We start from the raw sequence: 19488 nt of genomic DNA on the forward strand, positions 1-19488 counted from the left end.
TGTTATCTTCTAAAATAAATATGAACAATCGATGGTGGTACTTGGGTCATAGTCACACTAACACTATTATCAATTTACTCAAATAGAGTTGGAAGTACATCATCTAGAGAAATATTATTATCTGTTTGCTCAGTAGAGGCACATGATGGGAAACTATTCTTGACTTGTAGACTTGGACAATGAGAAGAAGAAGAGTGTATTTTCTGAAAAGATTATATCAGTTGATATCAAATTTTTATTGAGATTAAAAGAGTGGCACCGATATCCTTTTTGAAGACGAAAATATCATAAAAATACACATTTCAAGATCTTTGGTCATAATTTTGTCACATTAGGTCGCACATCTTGAATATAATAGGTGCTACCAAATATTTTAACTTGTACTGGAAACAAAAACTTGTTTGGAAAGAGAAAGCTGTAAGGAACATCTCCATCAAATACTATAAATGGCATAAGATTAAGCAAGAAACAAGTTGTGGAAACAATATTAGTTCAGAATTGCTTAGAGACTTGCATTTAGAACAAGAGGTCTTGAGCTATCTCAAGTAAATATCTATTCTTTCTCTTAGATTCTATTTTGAGAGAGTGTATCAATATTGTGAAAGTTCCCATGTTGAGTCATATAGTTATGAAATGAGTCTAACATATATTTCTTGGCATTATTACTTCTCAATACATGCAAAGAAACATTAAATTATGTATTGATTTTAGTACGAAAAGCATAAAAGTGAAAAAATACTCAGAACGATTGTTTATAAAATATATTCAAATCATTCGAGAAAAATCATTTATAAAGGTAACGAAATACTTAAACCCTATATTAGAAAGAACAGGATATGAGTCTCAAATATCATAATGAACTAACTCAAAAACAAACTCAGCTCATTTATTGACCCTTGAACTTGATGGATTACAGTGATGTTTTGCAAACCGACATGACTTGTAATCCAATGAAGGTACATCATAAAACTGATGATATAGATTTTTCAACACAAATAGAGAAGGATGTCTCAATTGATAATGTGCTTCGAATGAAGAGATAATATTAGAGCAGACAACCGATCGAGGCACCCAAATATCGAGAATGTAGAGATTATCTGATATATTTTCTTTACCAATAATTTATTTCGTCATAAGATCTTGAAGAACATAATAATCAGAAAAGAATATAATATAAAAATTTAAATTTTTAATGAACTTACTCATAGAAATTAGATTGAAGATAAGTTTAGATTAACTTAATACAGATAACAGAATAATAGATGAAGTTGATTTTATGGTACGGGAACCCACAATGTTTTAGGTCGACCTAGCAGCAATAGTTACAGGAAAGGTGTTTTGTGTGGTCGAAAATTAGAAAAAATATTAAAATTACCTGTTATATGATCTGTAGCATCAGGATCAATCACCCATCAGCTCAAAGAGATAAAACATTTTTTCTCTGATTCAGTAAGAACAAAAAATTTATTCACAGATTCTTGATGATGAGAGAATATAACATACTCGTAAGTTGAAATCATAACAGTTTTTTCATAATATGAGCTAGCAGTAGTAGCAACAATATAAGCAGTCTGTGTTCTCCAATTGTGATTTTGCAATTTCTTACAATACCACTTTATATACTCTTATTCACGGCAATAATAACAGACAATTTTATCACACATTTTAATTTGGAAATTACAAAAATGCCACCCATACTACCCAAAATACAGGAGTTAGAAATATACGGAAAATATTGCAAATAAATGAGAAATTTTGAAAAAACAGAGTATCTCTTCATGCACGACTGTCAACAAAACCACTAGAACCTTATTGTCACCACTAGTGACCGAGCGCCGCTGTACGCGCTGCCGCCGGATACCACCAAACGGCTTCCTTTCAGCCGGAAATCACCACAGAACCCAAATGCACACCCAAATTCAGAATGGAGCTTGCAAAATCACCCCAAATTGTGCCAGAGAACCGAAAAATGCTGGTGTCGCACGGTCTGCTCCGCCTTGGCTTTCTTCGCTCCGACCTGGTTTCCAACTCAGAACCGGCCGACCTAGCTTTTGGCTTTGTGCGGAACGTGACACGCATATGAAACTACCTCTTTCGGCACCACCCAACACGTGCGGACCCCAAATAGCTGAGAAAACGGCTTCCTCTGCTTCTTCTTCGTGCACCACCGTGCCGGCCGCGATCTGAACTGGTCGGAGGTTGGTGATCGACTTCCTCCAGCGCCAGGAATGGGTTGTTTAACCATTCTCTGGTTTGATCTAATTTGACCCTTAAAACTCTAACCGAATCTCTGATACTATGTAAAATAACAAAGAAAATAGAAAAATATTTCTTGTTTTCATTCCAATGGGTTAGTGGTATATATACATAGAAGAACGATCTATATATGGAAGTATAAATCATCCTATTAATAATAGAAAATCAACTAATAATTATATAAGAATATTCTGTAATATATTTTGTAATATTTTAGGAGAGATAAATTTGAGATTATTGAGATTTGAAATCCGCTAATCGTGATATCTCTATACATCCCGACATCAACCTATCTATACTGTTGATTAGGAAGACAACCGTTGTTAACAGAATAGCAACTGCTAACTCACTCCCCATACTTGTTTCAATTACACACAATATGCATGATAACAATGCTCAATCTAACTGCATATCCTCACAGTCTAACTTTACGCCTGTAATACACCTTCAAATGCGTATTGGTGTCGACAATATCGCCCCCTCTAGCAGCAACTTTGTCCCTGAGATTGAGGTTTAGAAATGCCCGAAGTACAGGTTCATGATCTTTTTAAGTGCAATCATTGGTATTCTCTCATTTCCAATAAATCAGCACCTGTTCGACTTCCTTTCCATCTCGAATAATTTTTTGCCTCTGTAAAATATTTTTTGGATATGGCTACCACCCCGTCTAAATTCATCTTGAGTAGCTCTTCAAAATGAATTTGCTTTCTTTAGAAATTCTTCTTCAGTTGAGAGACATTAAATACCAATTGGATGCGAGAAGTAGGTGCTAACTTCAACTAAGCCACTTCCCTGTCTTTCTACATGATTTCAACTAGTCCATAAAAATGAGGGGGTAGTTAGGAAACTTGACCCCTGCGGACCTACCCTTAATTGAAGGTTTTGTAGCTTCAGTAATGCCATATCACATTATTGGAAGTATCTTTCAGTTTAATGCAAGTTAGCATATTGTCTAGTGTGAAGCAAGTGCTGAAGAATTTTCACCAATATTCAATAAAGTAATCCTTTATAGCTTTAGAGGGTGTCTGAATGTCTACCATTTCCAGGAAGTGGGGAGGAGCATGCCTGTATAAGGAAAAAGAGTCATTTTTAAACTAAATTTATAAGTAGTACTATACCACCATTCTACTAGTGTAAGCCACTTTTACCAAGTTTTAGTGATGCAGAACTCAAAATCAACTAATGCAATCTAAAATCCACACATACAATTTAGCATGCAAAAACTTAAATTCCTAACTAAGCCTTCCTTATTTAACCCACAATCAACCTATACTTACAGATTAAAGTAATTGAGAAAAAAAATAAGAATTGATAAAATGTTACGAGATGATCTTAATAAATAGAACCAATTCTTTATTCAACGAGATAGTTGAAAAAACCTCCCCAAAAAGCAATCACAATAGCTGAAAATTAAAACTTGAAAATACTTGAAATTTTATTAATTTGAATGTTTACAACGTAAACAATGAGGCCTTTACTAATTCGAGTAGAAATCAAAAAAGAAATTTTAGAAAAATTCTAAATACAATTTTATTAACTAAAAATTAAATAAGAGACTCATAAATATAAAATGAATATACTCTTCTCTCCTGGATGAGATTTTTACTTATGGCCGAATTCTTCCTTCATATCTTGATTGGATTTAGACTTCAATAATTAATTAATTTTGGTGAAGAAGTTGTATTGAAGGTACCTTAACAAACTTTCAAGTTAAAGTAGAAAACAGTTCATCTTCCATGAGAAAATCAAGGAAGAATTTCGGATAGGATAAGAATTTGACTTCCCTTGAGTTTTCCTTTGTCAACCGTGAATCCAACTCCTCTGAATATTAATTGATGAAGAAAGAAAACCATTTAGGACTTTAGAGGATAGATTTCGACATTCTTGAAGCATCCTTGCCACAAATCCTAATTAATTTAGGACTCATGTGGCTGAACTCCACCAAGAGAGGGAGAAAGCTTCCCTCTCGGTGGGACTCTCTTCCCTTTCTAACTATTGGCCAAGCATCCTAAAATGTAGGAGAATGCATGGTTGGGATTCTTCATGGCCGAATGGACCAAAATCTCTTCCTTTATGGATCATATCTTTGGGGTCAAGCTTGTACTCTTCATGGATCCACTCTTGAACAAATAATTGGAATTCTTGCTTGAGTTTCTTGGCTCTAGCTCTTGTGATTGACCCATTAGACATCATTATATTCTTTCCAAGTGGTCCAAGCCCATTATTCACTAAGCCAAAGCCTTTTCATCTCATTGAACTCCATGTATGGGCAGTTTAGGGCCCAAACTGTGAGGATCAAGTAATTTATGTCCTTGGCCTCTTGCTTGGTCCTTCAGGACACCTTGGCCACTGGTTTTGTGACTTGTTAAGCTTTTGCAGCTTGCTTGCTCACTTAGATAGCTTATGCCGTGATTTGGATGAATGGGATGGTCCCGGGAATAATCCATCTTGGTTCACATCACTTAGGTGAGCCATACATCTGAGATACATCTCAAGGTATTGATTAAGCTGTTCAATGTGCCCACAGGTCTGTGAGTGATATGTGGAATTGAAGTGCAATGTTGTCCTAGCAAATGTCATTAACTTATTCCAAAAGAAACTAGTATAGAACTTGTCCCTATTAGAGACTAACATCTTTGATACCCATGCATCTTGTGGACGGTCTCCGTATATATCATAACAACCCCAGTAAAAGGATGCTTCAAAATAATAAAATGATTGATCTAGTAAAAAAGTCAACAACTACTAAAATTGTTTCCTTTGCCTCAAATTTCGGTAACTGCTCAATAAAATCAAACGGAACATGTGTTCAAGCTTGAGACAGACTGACAAGGGTTCTAGTAGCCCTGGTAAGGGAATTCTCCCAATTTTGCACTGTTGGCAAACACCACCACACTTTATCCATTGGATTACTTGTCGCTTTGCTACTTGCGAAAAAAAGTGCTGTTTAAAGGGTTCCTAAGTTGTCTTAACTCCTAAATGTCCTCCAACAGCCAAATTATGACGTTGGTGCATAATTTTTTTTCCCTTAGATCCGTGTTTGAACTGATCACGACTGACCACTTGTATCTCAAAATGTCATTTTTAGGCTGAAAGGAGGTCGGCTTTTAGGCTTTATAAGCAGTTCCTTTATTAAATTATGCAAGAAGAGGTCACCTTTTTAACTGTCTAACACCTCTAGTGACCAGCCTAGTGTGATTGTGGTTACCAACTACACTTCAGTTAGTTCATCATCTTCTAACCTTCTTGATAAGGCATCTACCTCAAACTCCTTATACTGAATGGCGTAATGCAATCCCAATAACTTTACTATCCCCTTTTGTCATATCATGGATGTAACCCCTTGCTCCAAAAAATATTTGAGACTCCTTTGATCCGTTTTAATCATAAATCATGTCTCCAAAATAGTTAGAGACAGGGTCCAAGACTGTAACGGATGGGTACGTCAATTCACATACTTTCCCTGCTAATAAAAATATAAATCCATACTTGTCCAATACTATAAATGAGTGGAGAATTTTTACCCACCACTTGCCCCACAGGTAAAATTTTATACCTGTTATCGGCCCTGTTTACCAATTTATTTAGTCTTTTAAAAATTTTAGAAATATTTAAATAATGTTAATCATAAAAAATATTAAGTATTAATCAAAATAAAATATAATCTATAATAATGTTGAATATACTCAATAACAAATATCAAAACATTATAAATATACAACATCAAATATGTATTAATCAAAATATAATTAACTTGAAAAAATTAAAAGTAGAAATAAAAATATATTAATATATAACAGCGTGGCTGGGGCGAGTGTGGAGTGTATAAATTATTAAATTCACACTTGCCTCATACTCGTTTCGGATTCATAACTTTCTATCTACACCTGTTCCATACTCGGTAAATTATGAATCTTTATCTACCCAATTTGAGTTTGGTTAAGGCAGGTTAGCGATTCACCCATCCTAATCAAAATGAATTAAGGTGGGTTAGTGGGTTACATGCCTCAATGCCCATCTCTAAGAGTAGTGGCGCCATTTGGTTACTACATACAGTACTACCATAAGCTACTTTTCATGTGTAAATTTTGTCTAGTTGCGAATATTAGGGCCTTGCTTATGAAGGCAATTGTCCTCTCCTCCTGCATTAATACTGACTTGATGCCCTTACTACTTGAATTTGTTTCCATTATGAAGGGCTTGGAAAAATTAGGAAGCCTCAAAGCTAGGCTAATGGCCATGGCTTCCTTAAGCCGCTGAAATGCTTCAGTCATCGTTTCAGTCCATTGGAAGGCATTCATTTTGATCATGTCTATAAAAAGTTTGCTAATCACTCCATAGTTTCTAATAAACTTACTGATGTGATCCAAGATGGCGTGAAATATTCAAGAGATCATTTCATCCTCAAGTATTGAGCGAGGCTGTCCAACACATGATCAAGAAGATTTGGGCCCTAAACCACCAACGCGTGGAGTCTAATAAGATAAACAAAGCTTTGACATGATGAATGACGGACTTGGGCCGCTTGGGAAGAGTATAATGATGCCTAATAGGCCAATCATAAGAGCTAGAGCCAAGACGCTCAAGCAAGCTGTCCAATTTTTTGTTGGATCCATGAAGAAAACAATCTTGAACCCAAGAGAAAAGCCCAAAAAGGAAAAGTTTTCAGCCCATTCAGCCAAGAGGAAGTTCGGCCATGCATTCTCCTACAATTTAGGACACATAGCCAAGAGATATGCATGGAAGAGGGTCCCACCTGAGAGGGAAATTCTTTCCATGAGAATTTTTCCTCCATTCTTCTTCTCTTCATGCAAATCGGTTATAAGGAGTTCTTATCCGAAAAACATTCACGGGATTCATCTTTCAAGAATTCTAATTGGTTTATCTCTTCTTAAATTTCATCTTGGGATTCATCTTTCAAGAATTCTAGTTGGTTTATCTCTTCTTAAATTTCATCTTGAATGAGTGTTTGCATCCAATTCAACAAGTATGCAAATGGCAAGTTCTTCTCAAGGCCACTTCTCTTGTAGATTTTTTCATAAATTTTCTCTCCTAGATTTTCTCCTTAATTTTCTTCTCGTGGCTGATTGTCCTTGATTTTATCAAAGGAAAAGAATTCTTGTCTACCTCAACTTGGTTGCATGCTAAGTTATCTTCAACGTTAAAAATATAGAGTCCAAATACAAAAAGAATTCTCTAAGATAAAACCGACCACAAACTTCGAAGAATTCAACAACTATCAAAGAGTGAAGAGGCTTAATTTATGTTAATTTACAAGCCTTTACTTTATTATTTTCTTGGAGAGTCCTAGATAGAATTTCAAGATTTGTTTCCTATAATTTAAACTTTGATTTCTATTATAATTATCTTAATATTTGTCTATAAAAAAATCATAAAATTAGTTGTAATCAATCAAGTAAAATCAATAAAATTTTAAGTTCATTTTTTTAAACTTTAGCTTTTGCCTATTGTGAGTGCTTTTTGAGGGGGTTCTTCAACCATTTTATTGAGTGGAGAATTAGTTATACCTATTGAGATAATCTTGTGGTGTTTTATCAGTTCTGATTTACTTGTTCCAATTACCTTAATTTTCAATCACATATTGATTTTGAGTTAAATAGAGAGAATTTGTTTAGCGATTAAATTTTTGTACTAAATTGTATGATGGGATTTTTGATCACATTAGTCGATTTTGGGTTCTGTATCACTTACGGTAATATCTGGTTAAGCCCAAAAATCCCCTTGAGTCTTTAATGCCTTTGGTTGTGGCCAAGTAATCATTAAGTCAACCTTCTTTTGGTCTGTTCTAACCCCTTGGAATGAGATGGTGTCCCAAATACTTAACCTCACATCGCAATACTGTTGTTACCTTATCCAGCTGCTCAAAATGCTCTTCTTCATTCATGCTATAAATTAAAATGTTATCGAAGAATACTAATACGAATTTTTGAAAGTATTCCTGGAAAACATGGTTCATTGAGGCTTAAAACATTGCCGGTTTGTTGGTTAACTCAAAGGACATTGCGTTGAACTTATTATGCTTATGATGGGTTCTAAAAGCAGTCTTAGTTGTGTCTTTCTCCTTCATCCTGATCTGGTGATATTCTATTCTTAGACTAATTTAGGAGAACACATAATCTCCACAAAGTTCATTGAATAAAGCATCAACGATTGGAATTAGAAATTTCTCTTTCACTGTGAGAGAGTTAAGTTCACAATAGTCTATACAGAACATTTTTTTTTCTTAACTAACAGCACAGCTGAAGCAAATGAACTGTTACTTGGCCTGCTGATGGAGTCTTCCAATATTTTGGTTACTTGGTCTTCTATCTCATTCTTTTGAAGATAGACATAACGGTGCAGCCTGATATTTATTGGAGAACTACCTTTAACCAATGGAATGACATGGTCAAAGACTCTGAGAGGTGGCAGTCCCTCAGGTTCCCTGAATTTTATCTTTGAATTTATCCAAAATTGTCCTCAACTGCTCATTCTCAGGCCTGTTCCTTGAACATTATCTAACTCCTTAGTACTCCTCACTTCTGCTACCATCAGAGAAATTAACTTCGACAATTTGTTGCTTCTGGTTAATCAACTTCTTCACTCCACTCCCCAACAGCCTTACTAGCCTATCCCTTTCCCCTGCCTCATTCAAAGAGATCTCCATGTCGTCATATTTGAATTTCAATGTGGACTTTGCAAAGTCAAATATCATAGGGCTCTACTACTTCATCTAATCAACCCTTAAGATGGTATCATACCCTCCTAGTTCAATCGGTCTGAAGTTATAAAAGAACTGGTAGTTCTGCATAACTCATTTCACCCTCAAGGTCCATTTTGCGGATTAGCAGAACTTTTTCCTGCAAAGTGCTGGCTGTTTGCCATCTCAATGATTGACTGCTCTTCAATAAGGTTTGCTCAAATGCCTGGTTCAAGATTTTAGGCTTCAACAATCTAACCATTGCCCTCAACTCAGGCCTAAGGCACTAAAGAAGCTAGAGATAAGATACTTCTTAATGAGAGTGGTGTTTTCATTAAGGCCTTTAGATGTTCAAAATGTTTCTGATACTTCAATAATGTTCCAACATAGGCAAGCTTATTAAATCCACGCCTTTTGCACAATTCTTCCACAATGTTAGATAGTCACCCTTGATACCCAATAACAATTTTGGTTCAAGATTTGAGTCTTCAACAATCTAACCATTGACCTCAACTCAGGCTTCAGGCACTAAAGAAGCTAGAGATAAGATACTTCTTAATGAGAGGGGCGTTTTCATTAAGGCCTTTAGATGTCAAAATGTTTTTTGATACTTCAATAATGTTGCAACATAGGCAAGCTTATTAAATCCACGCTTTTTGCACAGTTCTTCCACAATGTTAGATAGCCACCCTTGATACCCAATAACAATTTCTCCCAAAAACAAAGAAGTTTCCAGTCTCTGCTCATCTGGAGTTCCATTCACAAAGAAGCACTCAACTTAATGCATTGCCTAATCCACGCCCGAGAAATTGACACATTCAAGCAAAGGTATCTCAACCTACAATTGCGAAGGATTATTATTGACATTCCTTGTGTGACTATCGTCGTTGCTTCTTCCAGACTCACGCACCATCGGTGTAGGCAATGAACACTTATCTGATGAATTAACTGGTAGTAAAGGACTTATCTGAGCATTTGTCTTTGACTCTTGTGCATTATTGTGCAGTAAAACCACAATTTGTTCGAACTGTTGATGAGTTTACTTTTGTGAGTCATACATTTCAGTCTTGAACTCCATCCACCTTTGCTCAAATTCTTTTACAGATTCATCAAGTTATCAAATCCTCTGTTTATCAGCTACTGTTGACTTTCCTTTGGTTTGTGTAATCAATAACATAGATGCTCACGTTTCCTCAGAGTCCAATGGTTTTGATACCACTTCGTTAAGAGCTATGGACATTAGCTCGGACAAACTTACATAGTAGCAAAAGAACTTACTGAGAGATATAGAGGAGAGAGAAAATAGAAAGTGATTAGAGAGAGAGAGAGAGAGAAATTTGAGATTGTTGAGATTTAAAGTCCAATAATTTTGATATCCCTAAATTTTCCTACATCAAGCCATTTATATTGTTGATTAGAAAGACAACCATTGTTATCAGAATAGCAATAGTTAACTAACTAGGTCCTGGACTTGTTTCAACTACACACGATACGCACAATAATAGTGCTCAACCTAGCAGCATACCCGCACAGCCTAACTTTATGCGTCTAATACACTTTCAGAGGTTTAGTAGCACCAACAGAGGCTTGGCAGCTAGGTTCGACGACTTTCCATGGAAGCCTGGAGGTAGCCTAGAGTGTTTTAGAATCAGTTGCATGAAAGTTGAAATTTGGGTGATACATTAAGGATAAATTTAGTATTTTTATGGGTTAAATTTTCAAAGACTATTACATGGTCAGGAATAGTGACTCATACCTCCTTTATGTCATTGCAATTAAAACTTTTCAAGAATAGTTATTCCTTGTAATAGTTATTCCTATCAACCAAACACAGAAACGCCCCATAAGGTTGATAATGACTATTAAATTTGTGCTTCTTTCTGAATCTATTTTGTATATCAAACATGCCTAAAGTTTCTATTTATCCTATGTCGTATCTGCTTTATATTTTTTTTCTTTATACGCCTAATATTTCTTTTTCTTGTGAAACCAACTCAATATGATGATATTTTAGGCTGCTGATATACTTTCAAAGGAAGGAATCGGTGCTGAGGTAAATGAGCAACAACTTATGAATCTTCACATATTACTAAGCGGTTTCGAAGATCAGGTTTAGTTCTGTCCCAAAATGAATGTTTGCTGTTTACATCTTGCAGATTATAAATTTGCGGTCAATTCGTCCCCTCGATAGAGATACAATAAATGCTTCCATAAGGAAAACAAACAGACTGGTAACTGTTGAAGAAGGTTTTCCTCAACATGGTGTTGGTGCTGAAATTTGGTATACATATTTTCTTATTGAAAAAGAAATACCTGTATACTTATTTATTATTATGTCTCTTGTTTATTCCTTTTCTTACTCACCTTCTGCACCTATTTTCACTTACATGTAAAGTTCATTTATTTGCTTAGTGCATCCGTTCTTGAGGAGAGCTTTGAGTATCTTGATGCACCCATAGAGAGAATTGCAGGGGCTGATGTTCCCATGCCTTATGCTGCAAATATTGAGAGAACGGCAGTCCCTCAGGTCAATGTTTCTGTTTAACCTTGATTTTTATTTGATTGTATTTGTCAGTTGAGAGTTGATTTTCTTTTAGAAGAGAAAAAATATAATTTAGACACACATACACATATATAAGATAGAACCAAAAGGGCAGAACCCAAATACAACAGATTTACAATATAGTCAAGTATCTATAAGGTCTCCTGGATCCTCTGCCATACACAGCAGTAGCCTCTTAAAAAACAAAAGTTTTTGAACCATAGGGTGACAAAGTAGTTGCATCCAAACCCAATTAGAGATTGTCATTGTCTTCTCAACTTCATTTCTCCCTCATTATTTAGCCATAAAAGGTCTGAACGACGTACTGCAGATTTTAATACTGGGTGCATGAAAGAAACATCCAGGGGTTCTTTCTATCTTGTTCTTTGGTTTCTAAAGCATTTTGTTTGATCACTTGAAGAGCAAATGTCGGAGCTGGCACATGAACCACATATCAGAAACATCCATGGGAGTTAGACTTGTTCTTTAAATGGACAATTCTCAGTTACAATTGATGCCTGATCTCATTAGTCTGTCAGATATTGTAAGAGTTGAATGGCTAAGGCTGTCCTGATAGTGACCGCATCTGATTGAAGATGAATTTTGATATGAAAACAAAGTTGGCCTAGAAAGTATGAACCAAGTCTTACCACCCGAGGCTTGTTTTTGTTGGATCCAAAATCACTTTATCAAAAGAAATATTGTTTCTTAATCTATTTATTTCTGACTTTCTTTTCTCTCCTCCTGCAGGTTGAGGATATTGTTCGTGCAGCAGAGAGGGCCTGTTATAGATCAGGATGAATATTTGGAAACCTTGAACAGGGTAAGCATTCTTTCGGAATAGCCTTCTGTTCTGGCTTCTTGATTACCACGAGATCTCAATAATTTTTCATCAGGGAATTTTGGGGAAATAAGAAGTTTGTAACCAATTTTTTTACGCTAGTGGGAGGATGATTTGAGGACAACAAATTGCTGCGTTTCTGGAGAAATATTTACTGTGACATTGCAAAGCTAACAAGTAACATCCACATATGTTGCCAGGTTATGGTATAATGTTCTGGAATTCGGCAATTTTTTATTGGGTTTGAGCATTTCCTATTCAGCCTCCTTACATTTTACCAATGCAGAAGCATCTTTTTTAGTTCTTTTTTTTAAAAAATAGAAATGAATACAGAACCATCAATTTTTATCAATAGTTGGGGTTCGTTTTGTTCTTTTTTATTTTATTTTTAGTGCTCAATTAATTAATATGTAAAATGTAGTTATAATTTTCAGATTTAATGTGTAATTGATAAACTCTACTGTTATATAAAATCGTAAGCGATGAATTATGGGTTTTAACCTGTCTTGGGGTGCGTTAGCGAATAATCCACCCCTCTGGTCATCTCTGATCTTCATTCTACAAAAGGTTTCAAATCCTTGGATAGCGGTATTCAAGGTAATGGATGTAGGTTGTTTGGAGACTGAACTATTATGAATCCCTATATTATTTAATTTATCTTGTGTGAAAATCTTTAAGTTACAACATCATTATGGCTTTTTTCAGATTTGGCTTCAAATCCTTCCTCTAGGTGCTCGCCACTTGTGTCCACAAGTGTTTTCAGATTTGACTTCCAAGGTAATTACGGGGTTCTTCTTTTCTTGTGTCAATAGTAGTTTATGCTTCTGTCAAAAGTTGATGGACTGAATTTAGTTTTGATTTTGTATTTTCTGCCTATGTCCATTAATAAAATTGCTAAATTAGCTTACAGAAATGAAAGGGATTATGACAAGGGAGGACATCATGTTGCTGTTCTCTCTACACTTATAGGGAAATGTTCTTCTCTCAACATTATTTTTTCCATCCTTTATCTTCTCAACATTTTGGCTTGCATCCCAAACTCTTGGACACTACAGTATTGTTAAGCATAAGGCCACAAAAACCACAGAGAAAATGCTAGCATGGTAAGCTTGAATAATTGTAAGGGTATCTCTTAAAATAAAAATATTTTTCAAATCAATAAATCTATAAATTTAAACATATAGTTTCGTACTAAATCAATGAAAAAAAATAAATGGAATCATATCTGAATCTATCGGAAAAAATTCGGTTACGTTTTGTGGTAAATACTTTTAAATTAACATGATACCTCAAAAGTTAGTTTTTTCTGATGAAGGGATTTCAAAAAAAAAAAAAAATAGTGACCTTGTGATTCGTTGATCATAACCGTTTTTTATATCGATAAAATTTTATAATTTCTATTTGTCTATCATAAAATGAGAATATTATAAAAATAGTATCTGCACATTGTAAACTTATATTTAATCTTGATGCATTAAAATCTAATATTTTTTAACTGCATTTGATCATTTTTAAACGGACTCATTAAATTGATTAGTCTGATATGCATACTAAGATTCACATTAAGGACATATGTAAAAAAAAATTCAACAATCTCCCACTTGGCCTTTATGTGACATTTCAATTATGCGTTACATAACCGTAGGAGTACTTAAAACTATGCTATCAATACTTAAATGCATCATCAAACAATCCCGTCTATCGATCATAACAACATAAGATCAAAGTGGCATTAGCTATAATTATCATGACTAAACCTATCAGTGGTTATGTATATCAGTAAAACCGAACGACCTGGATCAAACATGAATGTGCAACATTTCCAACTAGTTCTACCTTAACTTTAGAGAGATCAATTATAAAAAAATTCAGAGATAATATATATAAACAAAAACACAAAAACTGAAATGAAACCATATATACATAAACAAAAACTAAAGTACAAAATTTATAATATGTTTTACAAAATAAAAGCAACTAAGGGAGAAAACTCTCATTGAAACTACATATCATATAGGGCTATAACACCTATATAAGTAGTGTGCTTATGAAAGATATTTAGTACTAATTCTTTAGTGAGCGAATCTGCAATTATGGAGTTTGTTCCAATGTATTATATTGATATATGTTTACTCTGAATTATTTCTTTAAAAATGAGGAACTTGATATTTATATACTTTGACTTTGTTGAGCTCCTGTTGTTGAAAGAATACATAATTACAAATTTGTTGTCACAAAATATCTTTAATGCTCTTTCTATGCCATCAACAATATGCAGCTCAGTGACAAAATTTTGCAAACATATTCTATGATTGTATGCCTCATAATAAGGTACAAACTCTACTGCCATAGTAGAAAAGACTACAAGCGTTTGCTTAGCACTCTTCTACGAAATAGCTCCCCCAGCAAGCAAGTAGATATAGCTTGATGTAGATTTTCTACTGTCTTGATATCCGACGAAATTAGAATCAAAATAACCAATAATCTCCAACTGATCTGACCTCTTATATGTGAACATATAATCTTTTGTTCTTTATAGATACTGCATGACACGTTTGACTGCTTTCCGATTATTCATACTTGGATTGCTTAAATATCTATCTAATATCCCAATAATGTACGCAATATCCGGACGCGTACAAATCTGTACATACATAAGACTCCCTACAATTGAAACATAAGGAATCTTTTATATCTCCATAGTTTTAGGTCATTTTTGGAGCATTGATTTAGAGTAAACTTATATTTTTTAGACATAATAGGAGTCACCTGGTTTACAATCCTGCATATCAAATCTTTTAAATACTTTTTCGATATAACTTTTTTGTTATAATTTAAGAATACCCTAAGAGCGATCCCATTGTATCTGTATCCTTAATACAAAAGAGGCGTCCCTAAGATCTTTCATATCAAATTTCTTTATCAGAAATCTCTTAGTTTCGTGTAATAAGTCTATATCACTACTAGCAAGCAATACGTCATCAACATATAAAACTAGAAAAATGTACTTACTTTTGTTGAACTTGTATAAAACTACATAGATGAATCTTTTTAGTTTGCAAACCATTTGCTGTGCATCTCCGGATACAAAATTTTGTGGTTGTACCATATAAATTGTCTCATCAATTTTACCATTGAGAAACATTATCTTAACATCCATTTGATGTAACTCAAGATCAAAATGTGCCACTAAAGCTATTATAGTCTTGAAAAAAATCTTTCGATGAAACTGGAGAGAAAGTCTCTTTATAAACTGATACCTTATTTCTGTGTAAAGCTCTTACGACAAGACGAGTCTTGTCTTCTCCACATTACCTTTCGAATCCTTCTTGGTCTTAAATATCTATTTGTAACCAATGAGTTTTGCATCCTTAGGTAATGGGATAAGATCCCAAACGTCATTGTCCTTCACGGACTTTATCTCTTCATTCATAGCATTAATAAACTTTTGAGAATTAGAACTTTTTATGACCTGACAGAAGTTGATAAGATCATCTTCCACCATACCAATGTCAAACTTATGTTCTTGAAGATATACAATATAATCATTTGAAATTGCACTTCTCATCTTTCTAGTGGATCTCCTTAATGACATAAGTTCTTTAAGGTGTGAAGTTTGTGATTCAGGAATAGTTTCTTGAACAAGAATGAGAAATATTATGACATTGTCTTGATTTAGATTTACTTCTTGAATAATACTTGGTATAAGAACATGATCATGATCATGCTCATTATCAAGAGCAACTGAATGAATAGGAATATCGACCCATTCCTCTTCAAAGTTAAAATCTCAAACTCAATATCCTTAAAGAACTGGGCATTTTTCATCTCAAAAATAATGTTAGTAGTGGGATCATAAAACTTGTAACTCTTAGATGGGTCAGAATAACCAACAAAATAGCAACTAATAGTTATAGAGTCTAGTTTATTTTTCTGTGGCCTATAAGGTCTGGTCTCAACTGGACATTCCTAAATGTAGAAATGGTTTAAACTAGATTTCTTACCTATCTAAAGCTCATAAGGGGTCTTTGTAGTTGTTTTAGTTGGAACTCTGTTAAATAAATATATTGCGGTCTTTAATACTTCTCTTCAGAGTGATTCAGGTAAGGTAAAATGACTAATCATATTTCTTACCATATTCTTGAGTGTTCTGTTTCGCATTTTAGCAACATTATTCATGGTAATAGAACTTGACATGGTGTACTGTGGGATGATATTGCATTCTTCTAGGAATCAAGCAAACGATTCTGAATACTGTTCACATAATTCGTTAGATCTATCATAGTATTCACCACCAAAGTCAGATCTAACAGTCTTAATCATTTAGTTGAGTTGGTTCTTAATTTCTGTTTTAAAACTCTTGAACACATCTAGGGGCTAGGATTTCTCATAAATGAGTTATAGGTAGCTATAGTTGGAATAATCATTTATGAACGTTATGAAATATTATTGACCATTCTAAGAAGCCGTAAGGAACAGTCCACAAATATTTGTATGAACGAGTTCTAATACGTTTATAGTCTTGTTAGCACCGAATCTCTTAATGTTTGTTTGTTTCTCCTTGATACAATAGAGACATCTGTCAAAATCTGTAAAATTAAGGAGATCTAGAATTCCATCTGAGACAAGTCTCTCAATTCTCTTTTAAGAGATGTGATCTAATATCTTGTATTATAATGAAGCGGAATTCTCTTTGGTTAATTTTCTTTTTACACATTTTGTATTAACATATAAGGATTCATTATAATAAGCAATTATATCAAACAAATAAAAATTATTATGCGTTGATAAAGAAGCCGAACCAACCATATTTGAATTAATAAAAAGACTAAAATTTTTATTTCCAAATGAACATGAATAAATAAATTTGTTTAATACAGAAACAGAAATCACATTCCGTCTAAATGAGGTACAATAAAAGTTTTTTCTAAATCCAAATAAGATCCAATCCTTAATAATCTTAATTTGTTAATTGTTTCCACATCGATTGGTTTACTATCGCCCACATAAATAAATTTGGCACCTTCACTTGGCTTGCAGTAATAAAGGCAATCTTGCATAGATACAGTGATGTGAGTTGTGGCACCAGAATTTATCCAACAGGTGTGTGTAGATACAAAAGTTAATTTAACCTCAAAACAAATAAAATTAAGAAGCATACATTTCTTTGCACATCATGCATGATAATTAGCGCATTGTTTCTTCTAATGTCTCGGAACTTTACAGAAGAAACAAACATTTTCATTCTGAAACTTCTGTTGTTTTTTCTGTTGTATTGAAACCGCAACAAATTTACTTATTTTATTTTTCTTGTTCTTCTTATCCTTTGAGACAACTGCGAAATGAGTACTCCCTATCTTCTTAGACTTGAGCCTTTCCTCCTCTTGAACACAGTGTAAAATGAGCTCATTCAGATTTTTAGATTTCTTTTGACAGTTGTATGAAATTTTGAAATGATTGAACTGTGGTGGAAAAGAAATTAAAATAAAGTACACAAATACTTATTCTGACAATTCATATTTAAGTGTCTTAAGCTTTGTATGCACATGTGATATCTCCATTATGTGCTCTCTGATGTTTCCATCTCTTTTATATCTTATGGAATAGGAGTTAATAGAAGTGTACATGTTTCAGCCTTATCACTTTTGGCGAAATATTGTTATAGAGAATGAAAAAAATCTCTAGTTGTCGTGATCTCATTAAACATAATGCCCTGAAAAAATTTCTGGAATGGCCTGTTCCATAATCAACATACTCATATGGTTTAATCGATCCCATCTTTCAAACTTCTTTTCTTCAAGTGTACTGTTAAGAGTAGTCAGATCAGGTTGATCAACCTGTAAAATCCAATCTAGATCGATAACTCCAAATACAAGTCGAACACTATTTTTCTATTACTTGAAGTTTATGCCGTGTTGGCTGTCGAAGTGTCGCATGACCGCTAGGTTCATGCAACGACAATCGACTACTGCTTTCCTTCCTTTTTTTTTGTTTTCTCTGCTACATATATATACATCATAAACTGATATATATATATATATATATAAATACATATATTTTCTACTTTAGTTTTTTTGAAATTCACATATATATATTTTTTGCTTTAAAAATATCTATATATATTTCTAGATCCTGAATATATATATTTCTAATTCTTATATATATATATACATATACTCATATTTATACATATATATATTTCTCAAAACTCAAAATCACAAAAAAAAGCTTAAATCTCAAAAATCTAATTTGAGAAATACTCTGATACCAATTGTTAGATAAAAATATTTTTCAAACCAATACATTTGTAAATTTAAACACATAATCTCGTATTGAATTAATGAAAAAAGATAAACGGATGTGTATCAGCATTCATCGTATAAGATTCAGTTACGTTCTGCGGTAAGTACTTTCGAATTAACACAATGTTTCACAAGTTAGTTTTTTCTGTTAATGAGATTTAAAAAAAATAAAATGGCGACATTGTAATTCGGAGATCATAACCATCTTTTATATCGACAAATTTTTATAATCCTTATTTTGTCCCTTATAAAACGAGAATATTACAAAAATAATATTTGCACATTATAATCTCATACTTAAATCATTGACATTAAAATTCAATACTTTTTAACTGTATTTGATCACTTTTAAACGAGTTTATTAAATTGATAACCTGATACGCATATCAAGACCCTGATACGCATATCAAGACCCACATTAAACTCACATATCAGAAAAAATCCAACAATATCATCATCTGAATAAAAATTGAAAAAATAGAGAGAATAACTATTAAAAGTTTTGTAGAGGATCCAATTATTTATTTTAATAAAAAAAATAAAATAAACTATGGTAAGTAGTTAACCTCAGTTTGCCTTACTAAAAGGGCCGATCTTCTATTTGATTTTCAAACTTTATCAATTAGTTATACATTAAAAATGACATATTCTTGCTACTTCAAAAAAGACATTCCTAGGTTGATGCTGAGTAGATATCATTATCTTTTGGCTGAGACTATCAGCCACCATGGACAAACAATAGCCTTTTGTTTTATCCAAGAGATAAAGAATAAAATAAACACTATAAGTCCAAATTAAAAAGATGTAGATATAAAATAAGAAAATAACAAATAACAACAGTAAATGC

At 33.5% G+C, this 19488-nt stretch overlaps 1 protein-coding gene across 18 annotated transcripts in view; it reads left to right on the forward strand.

Moving 5' to 3' along the window:
* Positions 1–13341, forward strand: part of MAB1 (Transketolase family protein) — a 35083-nt gene extending 21742 nt beyond the window's left edge. For 11 of the 18 annotated variants that reach the window (XM_088211408.1, XM_088211410.1, XM_088211407.1 and 8 more), the window contains 6 exons: positions 10971–11009; positions 11113–11237; positions 11369–11483; positions 12249–12321; positions 12442–12936; positions 13045–13341. In XM_088211408.1, the coding sequence (XP_088067534.1) occupies positions 10971–11009; positions 11113–11237; positions 11369–11483; positions 12249–12299 (330 nt within the window). In that variant the 3' untranslated portion in view covers positions 12300–12321; positions 12442–12936; positions 13045–13341. Of the gene's footprint in view, positions 1–10970; positions 11010–11112; positions 11238–11368; positions 11484–12248; positions 12322–12394; positions 12937–13044 lie in introns of all 18 variants that reach the window. The other 7 variants (XM_088211406.1, XM_088211398.1, XM_088211399.1 and 4 more) reach the window with 7 other exon arrangements.
* The last annotated feature ends 6147 nt before the right edge of the window (positions 13342–19488 follow it).

This window comes from Carica papaya, chromosome 9 (genome assembly GCF_054855325.1).
Source record: "Carica papaya isolate Zhongbai chromosome 9, ASM5485532v1, whole genome shotgun sequence".
NCBI lineage: Eukaryota > Viridiplantae > Streptophyta > Magnoliopsida > Brassicales > Caricaceae > Carica > Carica papaya.